Raw genomic sequence first — 17,849 nt, forward strand, 5'->3', positions numbered from 1 at the left:
TATAAATTTTACAAAAATCCCTTTTTATTTTTAAATAGGGTTTTTTTTAACCATTTCAAAAGAGGAGAACTATGCCATCTGCAATGTGTGGACTGACCCACCCATTCTGGTTCCTGCTTTACTGATTTATTTATTTTGTGGTTAAACTGAAATTATGAATCTGCTTGTCTCTGAAAATAAGTTATTAATCAATGCATTTCAATGATGTACTTGTACACTGTACTTGGAAACTGGAGGCTGCTGTTTCATTTTTACATACTGTTCAGATACTTAGTGTTTAATTCTGTTGTAACCCACCCTAGAATTTTAACCCACCCTAGAGGGTGGGACAGAAATGTGGGATTCAATATAATAAAAATTAAAGGTCGTTAAATAAGAACATAGAGAAACCACGTTGGATCATGCCAATGGCCCATCCACTCTAACACTCTTGAGTCACACAATGACCAAAATCCAGGTGCCATCAGAAGGTCTACCAATGAGGTCAGAACTCCATAAGCGCTCCCGCTATTGCGCCCCCCCAAAACACCAAGAATATAGAGCATCACTGCCCCAAACAGAGTATTCCATCTATTCCTTGTGGCTAATAGCCCCTCATGGACATCTGCTCCACATGCTAAGCTAATTCCATCTTGAAGCTGTCTATGCAACAGGTACCATTCAAACCTCAAAAGTATCAAACAGTGGACATTCACAACAGCACAACTGTTTTACCACCCATTTTCCTAAGAAAGATAGCTTGGGGGGCGGGGGGGGAGATGTGTTTTTAAAAAGTCTGGATAGGCTCAAAATGACAGGAGCAATATACTGAAATAATAATGTTTAAATCTCAGACTTTTTAGTTGCCGGAGATACAGGCTCTAATCCAGAGCAAATCAGTAATTCTTAAGCCCCTATAAAGCAATGGGACCAGAGCTTTTTTTTGTAGCAGGCACTCCTTTGCATATTAGGCCACATACCCCTGATGTAGCCAATCCTCTTGGAGCTTCCAGTAGGCCATGTACTAAGATCCCTGTAAGCGCTTGGAGGACTGGCTACATCAGGGGTGTGTGGTCTAATACGCAAAGGAGTTCCTGCTACAAAAAGAGCCCTGAATGGGACATATAACATGCACATTTACTCTATGGGATTTACTATGAGACTATGCAACTAAATTCCATTGAAATTAACAAGACTTAACGACTAATTTCTTTGAGACAAGGACTTAAAAAAACCCCATCAGAAATACCTCGATTCTACTGTGCAGCAAGTGATACAAAGAGATGTTATTTACAAGAAATTATAACCACCCGAAATAAGTATTCGCACCTGGACAGCTTTACAGTTGACCTCTGAGCTAGTGGATCCCGCTGTGACAACGGCGTTGGGTATTGGAACGGTACTTCTTTTAAAAATATGTACGTAAGACTCGGATATCATTAATTCATGGGTGGCAACCTGTTTATTTTGAAAACAAAAGGAATTCTGGAATTACAGCACAGTCTCATACAAAGCTGCCTTCTACTGAATCAGGCCCTCGGTCCATCGAAGTCAGTATTGTCTACTCAGACTGGCAGCGGCTCTCCAGGGTCTCAAGCTAAGGTTTTTCACGTCTATTTGCCTGGACCCCTTTTTATAGTTACAGATTGAACCTGGGACCTTCTGCTTCCCAAGCAGATGCTCTACCACTGAGCCACTGTACCTCCCCAAACTGAGAAGGAACATCACATTTGCAATGAAAGTCAAGCAAATAAAGGAACAAACTTGTTAGAAAACCTGTGGTCTCCCTGTCTCTCTCACTCACACAGACCCTGGAACTTATCCAATTACTTTTACATAAAACCTGTTTTATGTAACAATCCTTGCTTGCTGAACTCCTCTATTGCTTTCCTCCGGTTGTAAAAATCAGACCTCTTCAAGCATTCTTTGCATATTAGGCCACACTGGAATATAACCTGGCAAAAGAGCTTTCACTCCATAGCTCTCTTTTGTAATGTAGATGGGAGTTGGATGTTCGTCGTACCTGTAACACCTTGGTGTAAAGCCCTTGTCCCAGCTCACATCCACCGCAATGCACCAACACTGACCCATCTAAGTAGATATTCACCAGAGCGGCAGCCTATGGAGAAATGGAAAAATGACAGACTTCATTAATTAGTAACTATCTATACTGGTGCTTAACAATTTGATGTGCAAAAACTTATTGGGAGCAGGGCTTTTTTTGTCGCAGGAACTAAGAAGAAGAAGAAAACTGCAGATTTCTACCCCGCCCATCTCTCTGAATCAGAGACTCAGAGCAGCTTACAATCTCCTAAATCTTCTTCCCCCACAACAGACACCCCGTGAGGTGGGTGGGGCTGAGAGGGCTCTCACAGCAGCTGCCCTTTCAAGGACAACTCCTGTGATAGGTATGGCTAACCCAAGGCCATTCCAGCAGTTGTAAGTGGAGGAGTGGGGAATCAAACCAGTTCTCCCAGATAAGAGTCTGCACACTTAACCATTACACCAAACTGGCTCTTTGCATATTAGGCCACACACCCCTGATGTAGACAATCCTCCTGGAGCTTATAGTAGGCCCTGTACTAAGAGCCCTGTAAGCTCTTGGAGAATTGGCTGCAACAGAGGTGTGTGGCCTAATATGCAAAGGTGTTCCTACTCCAAAAAAAGCCCTGATTGGGAGTAAAAGTACACTTTGTTGAAAGAAGCCGGAACAACTGGCAGGTTGGTAATAGCGAAGGGCACTAGTACTAGACCCCACATTTTGAAGATACAGGGTCCTGGCTCTAGTATCCAGTTGAAAAGCATTTCAAGAGAAAGGACTCCGTTAGGATATGAACCAGAATCCTCCCAGGTATTAATGATTATACTACAATAGCTGTAATTTGAAGAAGTCCACATTTGATATGCAGCTATTGAAGTGAAACGATCAGGGGTGGAATTCTAGCAGGAGCTCCTTTACATATTAGGCCACACACCTCTGATGCAGCCAATCCTCCAAGAGCATACAAGGCTCTTTTTTGTAAGCTCCAGGAGGACTGGCTACATCAGGCGTGTGTGGCCTAATATGCAAAGAAGCTCCTGCTAGAATTCCGCTCCTGGAAACTATAAAAGATTTATAACGAGAGAGCGAGAGAGAGAGTTAACAGTGTCAGCCCTGGTTAGTATTTGGATGGGAGACCACCAAGGAAGTCCAGGATTGCAATGTAGAATCAAGCAATGTCAGAGCACTTCTGCTCATCTCTTGCCCTGAAAACCCCATGAGAGGTTGCCAGAAGTTGGTCACAACTTGGTAGCACTTTATTATTACTGATGGTACCCCTTTCCCAGGCCTTGCCGATTACCGGACTGCTTGGCATAGTGTGCCGCTGCTTCAAAATGCCCCCCCCCAATCCCCTAAGAATAAAGCACCACATATATTTTTATTGGGTAGCCAATGTCATACATATACTTTGAATTAAACCAACAACAACATCCTTCTCCTCCACCACTCATCTTTCACTCCGGACCAGAATATCTGTACAGGAGTGACGGCAGGGAAAGTGGAATTTCCTTTCTGACAGAGACTCCAGACCCGTTCCTAGGGCTCCAGGTGGGGGCAGGGGATCCTCCAGTTTGGAGGCCCTCCCTCCCCTTCAGGGTCATCAGAAAGTGGGGAGGGGGGGAGGGAGCTGTCTGCTGGCTATTCCATTATTCCCTATGGAGACTGATTCCCATAAGGGAACACTTTCCCTATGAAGAAAGGTTAAAACGCTTGGGGGTCTTTAGCTTGGAGAAACGTCGACTGCGGGGTGACATGATAGAGGTTTACAAGACAATGCATGGGATGGAGAAAGTAGAGAAAGAAGTACTTTTCTCCCTTTCTCACAATACAAGAACTTGTGGGCATTCGATGAAATTGCTGAGCAGTCAGGTTAAAACGGATAAAAGGAAGTACTTCTTCACCCAAAGGGTGATTAATGCATGGAATTCACTGCCACAGGAGGTGGTGACGGCTACAAACATAGACAGCTTCAAGAGGGGATTGGATAAAAATATGGAGCAGAGGTCCATCAGTGGATATTAGCCACAGTATATACATATACATGTTTGTGTGTATATGTGTGTATATGTATGTGTGTGTGTGTGTATACACACATATATTGGCTGCTGTGTGACACAGAGTGTTGGATTGGATGGACCATTGGCCTGATCCAACATGGTTTCTCTTATGTTCTTAAGGTATAATGGAGAATTGATCCATGGGTATCTGGGGCTCTGGAGAGGATTTTTTTTTTTTTTAGGTAGAGGCACCAAATTTGCAGCATAGCATCCGGTGGCTCTCCACAAAACACCTTCCAAGTTTCAAAAGGATTGGACCAGGGAGTCCAATTCTATGAGCCCCAAAAGAAGGTGCCCCTATCCATTATTTCCAATGGAGGGAAGGTGTTTCAAAGGTGTGCCGTCCCCTTTAAATGTGATGGCCAGAACTCCCTTTGGAGTTCAATTATGCTTGTCACAACCTTGCTCTTGGCTCCAGCCCCAAAGTCTCCTGGCCCCACCCCCAAAGTCCTCAGATATTTCTTGAATTGGACCTGGCAACCCTACCCATTCCTCTTGCTACATCTGTCTGATTCTAGATTGAATTAACTCCTTTGATTTCAATTGTCCTTAATCCTAAGCAACGATGGCTATACTGAAGGCTAGGCTCCTTCTTCATCGATTTTTTTAGAAGAGGACGTGTCCGTAGAGTGGTTACCTGGTGGTAAAAGGTGTCATTGAATCCGATTGAAAAGAACATGGGGGAGAGGGCAATCCCTTTCTTCTTCCAGAAGTTTTGCTTGTTGAATTCCTCTATCGCTTTCCTCTGGTTGTAAAAATCAGACCTCTTCAAGCATTCTTTCCAACACACAACCAAATTCCTGACATCAACCTCTTGCTTGAAGGGCGTGAGGGCAACTGTTTTGTATAAGTTCATTTCCTGGACCTTCACAAGGAGACACGCAAGATATTGTCATCTGAGCCAAGTGCTTGTATTGTAAACCATCTTGGAATACATTTATCCAGGGGTCATTTAGTAGAAAAAGAGGTGCCGGAGCTCATTAGCACTACTCATTTGCATATGCCACACACCCCTGACATCACCGGAAGGTCTATTAAATTATATCAGTTTGTGACGGGGGCTGGAGAGTGGCAGCCCCTTTAAGGGGCCAGGGGCCACCGGGTTAGGGACTACAGCTGCGTGAGCGGCCAGGCGCAGGGAATGAGGAGAAAAGGAAATGGGGTGGTGGTCACGGGGGTGGCTGTATGTGGAAAAGGAAGAAAATAAACTTTGTGGCAGCAACAAGAGGTCTTAGCCTCCTCCTTTCTGTGACACAGCTCAGCATCTACTTTAAAATGCTTCTTGAATTATAATTGTCATAAGAAAACTTTATTCCTATCATACTTTTTAAAATTACTTTCTCCTATGCGGCCACAGGGGCGTGATGAAGATTTCTATCTGTCTGCTTGATATGTTTGGTTATTTCCCTATTTTTTGGTGGGGGGAAATATTAGAAAGTGGGTCAAATCTTAGGGTTCAGCAAAATTCTCCCAGGGGGTTTGAACAATGGAGCTCAGAAGCAAGTATTTGGAAGGAAGGGGATTTAAGAAAGAAAGAGCACAATAAAATGTAGAGGTTCCGGAGCTCTGCTCCTGTGAGCTCCTGCCCAAAATGAGTCCTGCATTTACCCATTAGTTACTTTTCTTTTTCCCAGCTTGTCTGCTTGTGTGTTTGTTTATGTGGATTTCTATTCCACCCTCTACACAAGCAGGCTTAGGGCAGATCACAACCATAAGCAGGAACGCAGTTCCAGCTGGCTTGGTGTCAGGGGGTGTGGCCTAATGTACAAATGAGTTCCTGCTGGGCCTTATATACAAATGAGTTCCTGCTGGGCCTTTTCTACAAAACAGCCCTGTGCAAAACAATGGTGACATCAGGGGGTGTGTCCTAATATGCAAATAAGCCCCTGCTGGGCTTTTCCCTACAAAAAAGTCCTATGTGAAACAATGGTGATGCCAGGGGGTGCAAATGAATTCCTGCTGGCCTTTTCCCACAAAAAGCCCTGCGCAAAACAATGGTGACACCAGGAGGTGTGGCCTAATATGCAAATGACTTCCTGCTGGGCCTTTTCTGCCAAAAAAGGTCCTGCAAACAGTAACACGATCCAATTGTTAAACAACTAAAACAATATAAATTTCAAAATTACACGTGGCACTGTCAATAATATAATTTCTCAAGACTGAGACAGCTGGAGCTGCTGGCCTGTAAAGTCTCTTCAGTCTAATGATGGAGATTCAGCAGGGGAGGCCCATTTATTTAATACATTAGTACCCCAGCTTTTTGCCATCATGGAGCTCGGGCGCATGGGATTCCTAGAGAGTCTACTACCCAGGAAATGACCAGACTCAGAGCTCCTTAGCTTCATCAAGGTTGCTGTATCATGAGCTCCTCCAATCATACTCTGCTATCATAGAACCACAGAGTTGGAAGGGGCCATACAGGCCATCCAATCCAACCCCTTACTCAATGCAGGGTCAGCCTACAGCAGGGAGGAGCAGACATGCTTAATGTAAGAACCACATCGAATATATGTCAGATGTCTGAGGGAGGGAGGGAGGGAGGGAAGGAAGGAAGGAAGGAAGGAAGGAAGGAAGGAAGGAAGGAAGGAAGGAAGGAAGGAAGGAAGGAAGGAAGGAAGGAAGGAAGGAGAGCACTGCGGATTTGTACCCTGCCCTTCTCTCTGAATTAGAGACTCAGAGCAGCTTACAATCTCCCATATCTTCTCCCACCACAACACACACCCTGTGAGGCGAGTGGGGCTGAGAGGGCTCTCACAGCAGCTGCCCTTTCAAGGACAACTCCTACGAGAGCTATGGCTAACCCAAGGGCATTCCAGCAGCTGTAAGTGGAGGAGAGGGGAATCAAACCCAGTTCTCCCAGATAAGAGTCTGCACACTTCCTTCCTTCCTTCCTTCTGGTTTCTACACTACACCAGTTAAGAAGGAAGGAAGGAAGGAAGGAAGGAAGGAAGGAAGGAAGGAAGGAAGGAAGGAAGGAAGGAAGGAAGGAAGGAAGGAAGGAAGGAAGGAAAATAGATGAGAGGAGGGAGGTGGAAAGAAAGCAACTTTAACTTTAAATGTATTCTCAAAGCCACCGGCTGGTTTGGTGAAGTGATTTAAAGAGAGAAATGCCTTCTCAAAGGCAGCCAGTGAGGGCTTCAAGAGCCACACAATATGTGTGAAAGAGCCACATGTGGCTCCCAAGCCATAGTTTGGCTACCCCAGGCCTAAAGCATCCCTGTCAAGTGTTCATCCAGCCGACGCTTGAAGACGGCCAGTGAAGAGGAGCTCACCACCTCCTTAGGCAGCCGATTCCACTACTGAACGACTGTTACTTAAAAGTTTTTTCCCCTCTCTCACCGATTCTTCTCTGGAAGTGCCCCGCCACCCCTGTATTTGTGGGCCTGAGAATAAGCATTTGCTCAGACATCCTGAATCACACAAGAAACACCTTCCCCCCCAAACAAGACATATCATGTACCTTATCATGAGGCAAGCCAAGCTCGTCTGCCACAGCGGAAACCCACATCTCTGCAGAAAGGGCCGACTGTGGGAAACCGAATCCTCGAAATGCGATACTCGATGGCAGATTGGTCTTGCAGGCACGTCCGCGACATCGGAAGTTGGGGATGTCATAAGCGTTGCAACTGTTTAGCACTACCCACTCTATTTCCTAGTGCAAGGGGATAGATAGTAAATTTGTAATCATGAACTCTGCGGACACATGCTGTACTGCCATAACATTGGTCTACTTTCTAGTTTGGTGTAGTGGTTAAGTGCGCAGACTTTTATATAGGAGAATAGTTTGATTCCCAACTCCTCCACTTGCAGCTGCTGGAATGGCCTTGGGTCAACCACAGTTCTTGCAGAGATGTCCTTGAAAGGGCAGCTTTGGGGAGAGCTCTCTCAGCCCCACGTACCTCACAGGGTGTGGGGGAGGAAGGCAGAGGAGACTGTGAGCCGCTCTGAGACCCATTCCCCACTAGGCTTGTTCCAGCGTCAGAGTTCTTTTCCTCCCGATACTTCTGTCCAATTTCACACAAGCTGCCCCAGAGCTAAAACTCGCTTCGCCTCTTTCCTGCAAGCAGAAACCGGTTTTCAGAGGCTCTTACTAGCCACGTAGGCTTCCCAATCCCCAGGTCCCAGAGGGGGATCCCCCGGTTTTACAGGATTCCCCCCTCCCCCAGCCAGCTGGCCGGCGGGGGAAGCCCCGCCCCCAGAGCCATCATGCACCTCCATGAACGATTCCCATAGGGAATGATGGGGAATTGATCCGTGGGTATCGGGGGCTCTGGGGGAGCTGTTTTTTGAGATAGAGGCACCACATTTTCAGTATAGCATCTAATGCCTCTCCCCAAAATACCTCCCAAGTTTCAAAAAGATTGGACCAGGGGGTCCAATTCTATGAGCCCCAAAAGAAGGTGCCCCTATCATTATTCATTATTTCCTATGGAAGGAAGGCATTTAAAAGGTGTTCAGTCCCTTGAAATGTGATGGCCAGAACTCCCTTTGGAGTTCAATTGTGCTTGTCACAACCTTGCTCCTGGCTCCACCCCCAAAGTCTCCTGGCTCCACCCCCAAAGTCCCCAGATATTTCTTGAATTGGACTTGGCAACCCTATAGCCACCGCAAAGAGGCAGCGTGAGTCGCAACCCCGAGGCAGTTTGTGCAAAATGGGAAAGAGTTCCAACACCGGAACTAGTGGGGAATCGGTCTGAGATTCTGAGTGGAGGGTGGGATATAAAGCCAATATCTTCTTCTTGTTCTACTCCTCTGTCTTTTCTACTGATGGTCAGAAGCCTTCCTAGATCTCAGGCACTGGTCTTCGACATCACCTGCAACCTGATCATTTTAAAATTCCAATCCGAAGGGGAGGACGAGCAAACAGCCGGCTTCCTCAGCGCATGCGTACCATCCCCCCTCCCCTTTCTAAACTCCACCCTCTCCCGGATCCACCCCCAAAGTCTCCAGATATTTTCCGGCAAAGACCTGGCAACCTTATGCTGCTGCTTAAAGACTAAAGAATCCTAGAAACAGTTTTTCCTTTTTAAAGATCTCAGACTGCGGAGAAAGATCTCATCCAGGGTGCCTCACTGCTCATTCCATGCATAGACCAGAAACTCCTAACTGGGCTATAGACAGCTGGCCAGAGGAGGGGATGTGTGAAGCAGTTCATTCTCTCTCTCTCTCTCTCTCACATGCACACACATACACACCCCTTATCTGTGCCTCATACAGAGAATAGAAAAAAGAAAGGGCAGAGGTGGACACCAGACCAAAGAAAGGAAGAGAAGATGCTAGGGAAACGGACCAGAGGGTCCAATTCTATGAGCCCCAAAAGAAGGTGCTCCCATCCTCCATTATTTCAAATGAAGGGAAGGCATTTAAAAGATGCACAGTCCCTTGAAATGCGATGGCCAGAACTATCTTCAGAGTTCAATTGTGCTCGTCACAACCTTGTTCCTGGTTCCATCACCAAAGCCTCCAGATATTTTCTGAGTTAGACCTGGCAACCTTATACCCACCGCCTCTTTGTCAAAGACAACAGGGAAGGAATGGGGAGGGGGAATCTTTTACAACTGTTTCTTAAAATCTGTATGCCACGCAATTCATATTAACAGTTGCAATAACTAACATGGCAAGTACTCATGACAGACATCAGACCTGCAACCAGAAAAGTGGTAAGAAGGTCATTTAGACCAGGGGTAGAACACAGGTGTACTTCACACCAAAAGGATTGAAGACATGTTCCTGCTCCAACAAGCAACAACCAAGGAATTTCTCCTCCTTCACAAGGCAAACACAGTTTCAGGGGTGGAATTCTAGCAGGAGTTCCTTTGCATATTAGGCCACACCTCCCTGATGTAGCCAATCCTCTAAGAGCTTACAAGGCTCTTTTTTGTAAACTTGGAGGATTGGCTACATCAGGGGTGTGTGGCCTAATATGCAAAGGAGCTCCTGCTAGAATTCCACCCCTGCATTTAATCCCTTTTTCTGACTGGTGAGTGTGCTTCTACTTTGTGAGAAACTTACCCATACAGATTGGTCTAATGTACACCCACCGTTTACATAATACTCAAGGTCAGCGGCTTTGATTTTTCCATCATTCATGAATCCCACCTGAAAATAAAACATTGCAGTGAGAGGCATTAAACATTATTAATTTTCTGAAATGCATTTTCCTGTAGGCAGTACAAACAGAGGAACTAGGATTTACTAAGGTTTTTTTTTTTTTTTTAAAAACACCACTTTACTACATTTTTAATTTTATCATTATGATTTTTATTACAAGTTTATTAACTGAAAAGAATGTTTTAACAAAAAAAAGTAATGTGCATGTAGCACTAATATCTCATGAATCTTACAAGACTAAGCATGTGTTTTCCCCATCTACCCTCCTTTTTTTGCCGCAAAGTTGGAGCTGACTTATGAACACACATGATCACATTAAGTTGCCTTATACTTCGGGTTATCTTCCTCCTTCTAAGGGTGGGGCTTTCCCCGATTTTGGGGCCTCCAACCCAGAGGTGGAATTCTAGCAGGAGCTCTTTTGCATATTAGGCCACACACCTCTGATGCAGCCTATCCTCCAAGAGGAACTGTAGTCTGGAATCACTTGTAATGCTTGGAGATTTTCCAGTTCCACCTAGCATTTGGCAACCCTGAGTTGATAATTCTAATATACCATATTGCTAAAAGGGAGGCTGCCACTACTACAGCCACCAGTCTTGTTGCAGAAGGTTCTTGATTCAATCCCCGACACACCTCAATTCAAAAGAATCACAGGAACAGGTAGCAGGACTGGGAGAGACTTCTACCCAAGATCCTGGAGAACTGTTGCCAGTTACAAACATACACAACCAGGCTAAATACTTGGTTTCTGAGCAGTGCTTTTTTTGTAGAAAAAAACCAGCAGGAGCTCACTTGCATATTAGGCCACACCACCTGGCCTGGGAGCACATGGCTGCCACATGGTAGGTTGGTGTCAGCGGAGAATGGGACCACGAACTGTTTAATAACGACACTCTATATGTATTTCATATCTTGGCCTTCCCAATTAATATTTTTATAGACTCTCTTATTGGAACGCCACTGCCAATCTCTATCCTGCAGCACTACAACACTACTGAACCCATAAATACAAAAGACGGTCCCCTGAAGAAGGGTTCTTCCTGAATTCAAATGGACCGGTTCTTTTATGATTTGTTGGCGTTTAATCATTTGGTTATTTGGTTGATTTCTTTTGGATGGTAGAAGTGTTGTGCACAAGATGGGTTTTTTTGTACCATTGAGATATTCATAAGAGGATATAATTTGAAATAGATTGAATATATACTGAATACAATTGCATATTTTTTCTACATGGTGGGTTGGGCTAGTCAGAGCCCTGGTCAGCCCGGGTGAACCTCTGCTTCTGTGGGTTCTGGCAGAAAAAAAGTCCCGTTTCTAAGAGATATCGAATTCTGCCATCTATCCTGTTCAGCCCAGCATACATAATATTCTTCTTTTTCATTGTTGACTAGATTATTGACATACCATGTAGAATAATTGCTTCTGGGACAAAGTAATCTTTTGGCAGAATAGTAGAGAGAAAAAGAAATCTCAAGGACATAGACCAGAGGGTATGGAAACAATATTTTTTTTATTATCTAAGCAGAACTTGTCACGATCAGTATTGCTTACTTTGTATTTCCCCCAGAAAGGATGCCGGCCTCCATTTATGAACATATCATCCTCTCGTTCCAGAATGAAACGAACTGGGCAGCCAGTTCTACAAACAAACAGACGGACATGGACTCCTGCTGACTTTAGGATAAACTGTTAAAAGGACAACTATCAGATTTAGACTACATAACCTAGAAAAAAATGGCAAAGTACCTAAATACTAAGGTTGCCAGTCCCCAGGTGGGATAATCAACAAAAAGGGATCACAGTTAATAAGACAGGTAATACAAAAAAAAACTACTGTGATGTGCTGGCTAACAATATTTATTAAAGTCATTAAAAAACCTTTGCAAATATCATTTTGTACTTCATATTATGACAGAGATCCATTTTCACATTTCAATGTGACAAAAACGTTCTATGAGCACCTGGATGAAAGCTCAATTTGTCAATGGACTTCCTCAGGAGTAATCTTTTATTCAGTTCTTCCAGGGTTACCAGCCTTTTTGTTACAACCCAATATAAATGCTCTTCTGCACCATCTTCAAGTTCTTTCATCGTGGAATAAACCAAAATACCAACAACAAGGCATACCACAACGCTGAATGGAAATACATAATACTTGAGATTTTGTAGAGAGCCTTAAAGGCCAGCAAACTCCAGAAGGCTTGTGCATCTGGTCAAAAAAATAATTGTGCATCTGGTAAAAAAAAATGGCTTTAGCTCCTAATAGAAGTACATGCACTTAAGTGTTATTGTGGTAAGTTTTTCACAACAATACAACATCTCAAGTATTATGTAGTTCCATTCAGCTTTGTGGTATGCCTTATTGTTAGTATTTTGGTTTATTCCACGATGAAAGAACTTGAAGATGGTGTAGAAGAGCATTTACACTGGGTTGTAACAAAAAGGCTGGTAACCCTGGAAAGATTACTCCTGAGGAAGTCCATTGATGAAATGAGCTTACATCCAGGTGCTCACAGGACTTTTTTGTCATATTGAAATGTGAAAATGGATCTCTGTCATAATATGAAGTACAAAATGATATTTGCAAAGGTTTTAAATAAACATTGTTAGTCAGCACATCCCAATGGTTGTTTTTTGAATCCCCAGGTGGGGGAAGGGGATCCCCTAGTTTGCAGGAACTCCCTCTGCTTCTGGGTCATCAGAAAACAATGGGGGGGGGAGGGAAATGTCTGCTGGGCACTCCATTATGCCCTGTGGAGACCGATTCCCATAGGTATAATGGATAATTGATCTGTGGCTCGCTATGGAGAAAATCAGCAGCAATGGACGGGAGGAATCCCCCATGAGTATCGTGGGTCCCCACTTGTCTACACTATATACCTAATAACATTCTACACAGGAGCATTTCTCCACTCTTATATTAATTTCAGTTTAAGAACATAAGAGAATGCATGTTGGGTCAGGCCAGTGGTCCATCCAGTCCAACATTCTGCGTCACACAGTGGCCAAAAAACCCAAGTGTCATCAGGAGGCCCACCAGTGGGGCTAGAAGCCCTCCCACTGTGCCCCTCCCCCAGCACCAAGAATACAGAGCATCACTGCCCCAGACAGAGAGTTCCAACAATAAGCTGTGGCTAATAGCCACTGATGGACCTCTGCTCCATATCTTTAGCCAATCCCCTCTTGAAGCTGTCTATGCTTGTAGCTGCCACCTCCTCCTATGGCAGTGAATTCCATGTGTTAATCACCCTTTGGGTGAAGAAGTACTTCCTTTTATCAGTTCTAACCCAACTGCTCAGCAATTTCATGAAATGTCCACGAGTTCTTGTATTGCGAGAAAGAGAGAAAAGTACCGGTACTTCCCTCTCTACCTTCTCTATCCCATATTCTCTATCTAGTTTAGAATAATAAAAACATTAAAATATACAGTTAGTAATGGTTTACTATCTTTGTTGATCATGGAATAATAACAACATTTGGGAGTTGACCTGGTTGTTGTTGTTGTTTTTAATTTGGGGAGGGCAGGGGTCACACATAATGCCAAAACTGGGGATGGGACAGGGTCTGAGGGATTTGTATGTGAGAGGAGGGATCATGTACAATCCACCAGACCTTTATCCTCTCCCTAAATCCAGATCTAGTTATAAGATTGAAGAAAGTGTTGGTCATTTTTCGTTTAATTCTAAAATCTCATGGATCATCAGAGCTCTTACTTTTGTGCTGCCACTGCTGTGGCAGCGCTCAAAAAGGAAGGTCTTGTACATTTCCCTCCAAAAGCACCACCCACTCGTGTTGTGTAGCACCTGATTCTATTGGACTGGATGTCCAATGTTGTAGCCAGTAATTTCTGTAAAAAAGGGAGAAAGAGAGAGAAACCAGGCTATAACTCAGGCCTATCCCAATCATATTTACTGCACGTTTATTCCAACCCCTGTTTGGAGAGCCAGTTTGGTGTAGGAGAGCCACTTTGGTGTAGTGGTTAAGTGTGTGGACTCTTATCTGGGAGAACCAGGTTTGATTCCCCACTCCTCCACTTGCACCTGCTAGCATGGCCTTGGGTTAGCCATAGCTCTGGCAGAGGTTGTCCTTGAAAGGGCAGCTGCTGTGAGAGTCCTCTCCAACCCTACCCACCTCACAGGGTGTCTGTTGTGGGGGAGGAAGGTAAAGGAGATTGTGAGCCGCTCTGAGACTCTTCGGAGTGGAGGGTGGTATATAAATCCAATATCTTCTTCTTCCTAATTTATTTTAAATTGTTTAGTCTTTCTGAATTTTGTGCACATAAACGCTACTCTCAGATACTTTTGTGGTCCAGGATTGAAATTTAATATAATTCTGTAATTGTAAAATTGAAGAGAAGAGGAAGAAAAACTTGGATTTATACCCCACTCTTCATTCGGAATCTCAAGAGCGGCTTACAATTTCCTTCCTTTTCTCTCCCCACAACAGACACCCTGTGAGGCGGGACTGAGAGAACTCTTTGAGAACTGCTTGTGAGAGAACAGCTCTCATAGAACTGTGACTGACCCAAGGTCACCCAGCAGCTGCAAGTGGAGGAGTGGGGAATCAAACCTGGTTCTCCAGATTAGAATCCGCCACTCTTATCCACTGCAACAAACTGGCTCTCCAGTTTGCATTTGTGCATCAACTACAGATGCCAGGCTTGTGGCCAGCATCTACGATGGCCTTAGAGGGAGAGTTTTTGAAAGAAAACCTACAAACCTGTTTATCAGAAGTCAGACTGGGATGAGTTAACATAGCACAAGCAACAAAGACTCTTTAGCACTCTAAAAACAATTGCTATCAGCTCCAGTCTCCAGGCCTTCTAACAATTTGAGTTTGAGCTACCTGTACATGTGAAGCATCCTGGGTGGAGACATATATGTCCATTTCATCATCCTCTTTTCTTGGAACGGCAATGCTAGAGTTTGTTTCCATGAAAAAATGGCTTTGCCCACCAACATTGCTTTCACCTGTGAAAATCAAATGGAAGAGGGAAGGACCTGAAGCTGGTCTCATCTGTTCCCCCAAGTAACTGATCTGCCCTAAAACTTTTGTAAAGGATGGCATCTGAACATGTTATCCCCACGTATACATAGGTAATACTATTATGGGACCTAATATCAAGATCACCAATACTCCCTCTAAGCTGTGAAATCTTGTGAGAGAAAATTCTACTTTGTGAACTACTGCCATTAAAGTTGTGCATGAGCAATTTGGCTGCTGCATAAATTAGTTTGCTCTGGGGTCATCCTTCCTGAGCTAAGACAAAAATGCATGAGCCAGAGGCTAAAAAACTGTGACCTAGCTCACACTAACCCAGCTTAGAGGGAACACTGGAGATCACCCCATCTCCTGGCAAAACCTGAATGACAACTTTGAATTTCTTAGGTGTTTAACAATCTTGGTCATTAATCAAAGCCTCCCCATCTCTATATCAAATATCCATTCAGAAACGCCAGGACATCAGCTTCACAGCTGAAGTAGTAATTGTAGAACTGGAAGCTTTAAGAAAAAGAGGTAATAACAAGAGAGAAGAAGAAGATATTGGATTTATATCCCGCCCTCCACTCCGAAGAGTCTCAGAGCGGCTCACAATCTCCTTTACCTTCCTCCCCCACAACAGACACCCTGTGAGGTGGGTGGGGCTGGAGAGGGCTCTCACAGCAGCTGCCCTTTTAAGGACAACCTCTGCCAGAGCTATGGCTGACCCAAGGCCATGCTAGTAGATGCAAGTGGAGGAGTGGGGAATCAAATCCGGTTCTCCCAGATAAGAGTCCACGCACTTAACCACTACACCAAACTGGCTCTCCTAGGATTGGTTAGAGGATAAGGACAGAAGCCCTAATGCCTCAATAGGACTTTGCTAGCCTATATGTGGCTTGCTTGTGATATGTTTGTGTTGTATGAGAAAAAAACTGCCACAAATCTGGTCTGGAAGAATAACCGTGGAAAAATAAACTGGAGTGCAACCAGTTGGCAGTGACCTCATGTAAATCCATCTGCAAACAGCATGAGAACCTCACAGCAATTACAGAAGAAAGGGTCAAATTGAACCAATCTTTAGTAGTCCGTATCACAAATAGGAGGACAGAGATGAACCATGCAAAAACAGCCAAGGACCAACAAGGGCAGTCCAAGCTAAAAAGAACAACAACGAAGACCTGCAGCTAAAGGAGACTGGAAAAATAGAAAACTCTCTCCGTTCACAAAGTAATACAGTATAATTAAACAGTCTTCACCAAATCACCTTCAATTTCCAATAGGTTTAAAGATACAATACAATAATGCAGCTGAAAAACCATCTGGTGCACAACATAGCTACTATCCACAAATCATAATAATTTTCTAATAAGGTCCAACGATAAAAGAACTGGTCCAATTTCATTTTGGATATACTATCCTTCTTCAAGGGACCATCTTGTCGTGTTCATGTGTTCAAGTGCCAAAATCTCCCGGCATTCTGTGAAATTCTACCAATTTCTATCCGTCAGCATTCAGTAGCGTGACAGATAGAAATTGGTAGAGGCGTTCCATAAATAAATACAAACAATCACAGAATGCCGGGAGATTTTGGCACTTCAAGTCTACAGAACCAATGAACATGACAAGATGGTCCCTTGGAGAAGGATAGTATATCTGAAACGAAATTGGACCGGATCTTTTATTGTCGGAACTTATTAGAAAATTATTATGATTTGTGGGCCGTAGTTATGCTGGATGGTTTTTCAACTGCATTATTGTATTGCACCTTTAAACCTATTGGAAACTGAAGGTGATTTGGGGAAGACTGTTTAATTATACTGTATTACTTTGTAAATGCAGAGAGTTTGCTATTTTTCATGGTCCCAATATTTGCTGACGCTAAAGGAGACTAGAGCAGGCCAGCCTGGGGATCCTCTGGAATTATAGCTCATCTCAAGGCTACAGAGATCAGTTTCACTGGAGAAAATGGATGCTTTGGAGGGTGGACTCTATGGCATTGTACCCCACTGAGGTCCCCATCCTCCCCAGGCTCCACCCCCAAATCTCCACCCCCCCAAATGGTGGCCAGCAGGGATCAGGCAGCCCTAACTAAGGGTACATCCCAGACGAACTAAGGGTACATCCACAGAAGTTTGTTATTTGAATGTGAGCTCTTATCAGATAGCCGCCAGGGAGCTTATTGAGATATGGGAGAAAAGCTCGTGCATAAGTGAATGTACTATGATGTGACCAGGGGTGGAATTCTAGCAGGAGCTCCTTCGCATATTAGGCCACACCCCCGATGTAGCCAATCCCCTAAGAACTTACAAGGCTCTTTTTTGTAAGCTCCTGGAGGATTGGCTACATCAGGGGTGTGTGGCCTAATATGCAAAGGAGCTCCTGCTAGAATTCCACTCCTGGATGTGACCTATAACAGAAGCACTGCAAGATCACTAAGACCCCGTCCAATAGACTTACCTTCGATGATTCTGTCAACTGTGCGAAATGCTTCCTCAAGATTTCCTTTTTCTAGTTTTTTTTCTTCTCCAAAGTATGAATTATGCTGGATGGCATCCTGAGAGTGAAAACATGTTTCCACACAGTGAAGGTAATTTTCACCAATTTCTCCTTCCTGTGGGAAACCACTGATTCCAACAAAGTCATTCCCAGGGGGTGGAATTCTAGCAGGAGCTCCTTTG

General features: G+C 44.2%; 1 protein-coding gene across 1 annotated transcript in view; it reads right to left on the reverse strand.

Moving 5' to 3' along the window:
• LOC132585294 (aldehyde oxidase 3-like) overlaps nt 1-17,849 on the reverse strand; it is a 75,602-nt gene that overhangs the window by 13,092 nt on the left and 44,661 nt on the right. The window contains exons 20-28 of the mRNA XM_060257104.1: nt 17,629-17,725; nt 15,034-15,158; nt 13,902-14,035; nt 11,740-11,827; nt 10,090-10,176; nt 7,538-7,729; nt 4,715-4,942; nt 2,003-2,098; nt 1,309-1,437 (exon numbers count right to left, since the gene is read on the reverse strand). Of these exons, the coding sequence (XP_060113087.1) occupies nt 1,309-1,437; nt 2,003-2,098; nt 4,715-4,942; nt 7,538-7,729; nt 10,090-10,176; nt 11,740-11,827; nt 13,902-14,035; nt 15,034-15,158; nt 17,629-17,725 (1,176 nt within the window). The remainder of the gene's footprint in view (nt 1-1,308; nt 1,438-2,002; nt 2,099-4,714; nt 4,943-7,537; nt 7,730-10,089; nt 10,177-11,739; nt 11,828-13,901; nt 14,036-15,033; nt 15,159-17,628; nt 17,726-17,849) is intronic.

This window comes from Heteronotia binoei, chromosome 16, assembly GCF_032191835.1.
Source record: "Heteronotia binoei isolate CCM8104 ecotype False Entrance Well chromosome 16, APGP_CSIRO_Hbin_v1, whole genome shotgun sequence".
In the NCBI taxonomy this organism is placed as follows: Eukaryota; Metazoa; Chordata; class Lepidosauria; order Squamata; family Gekkonidae; genus Heteronotia; species Heteronotia binoei.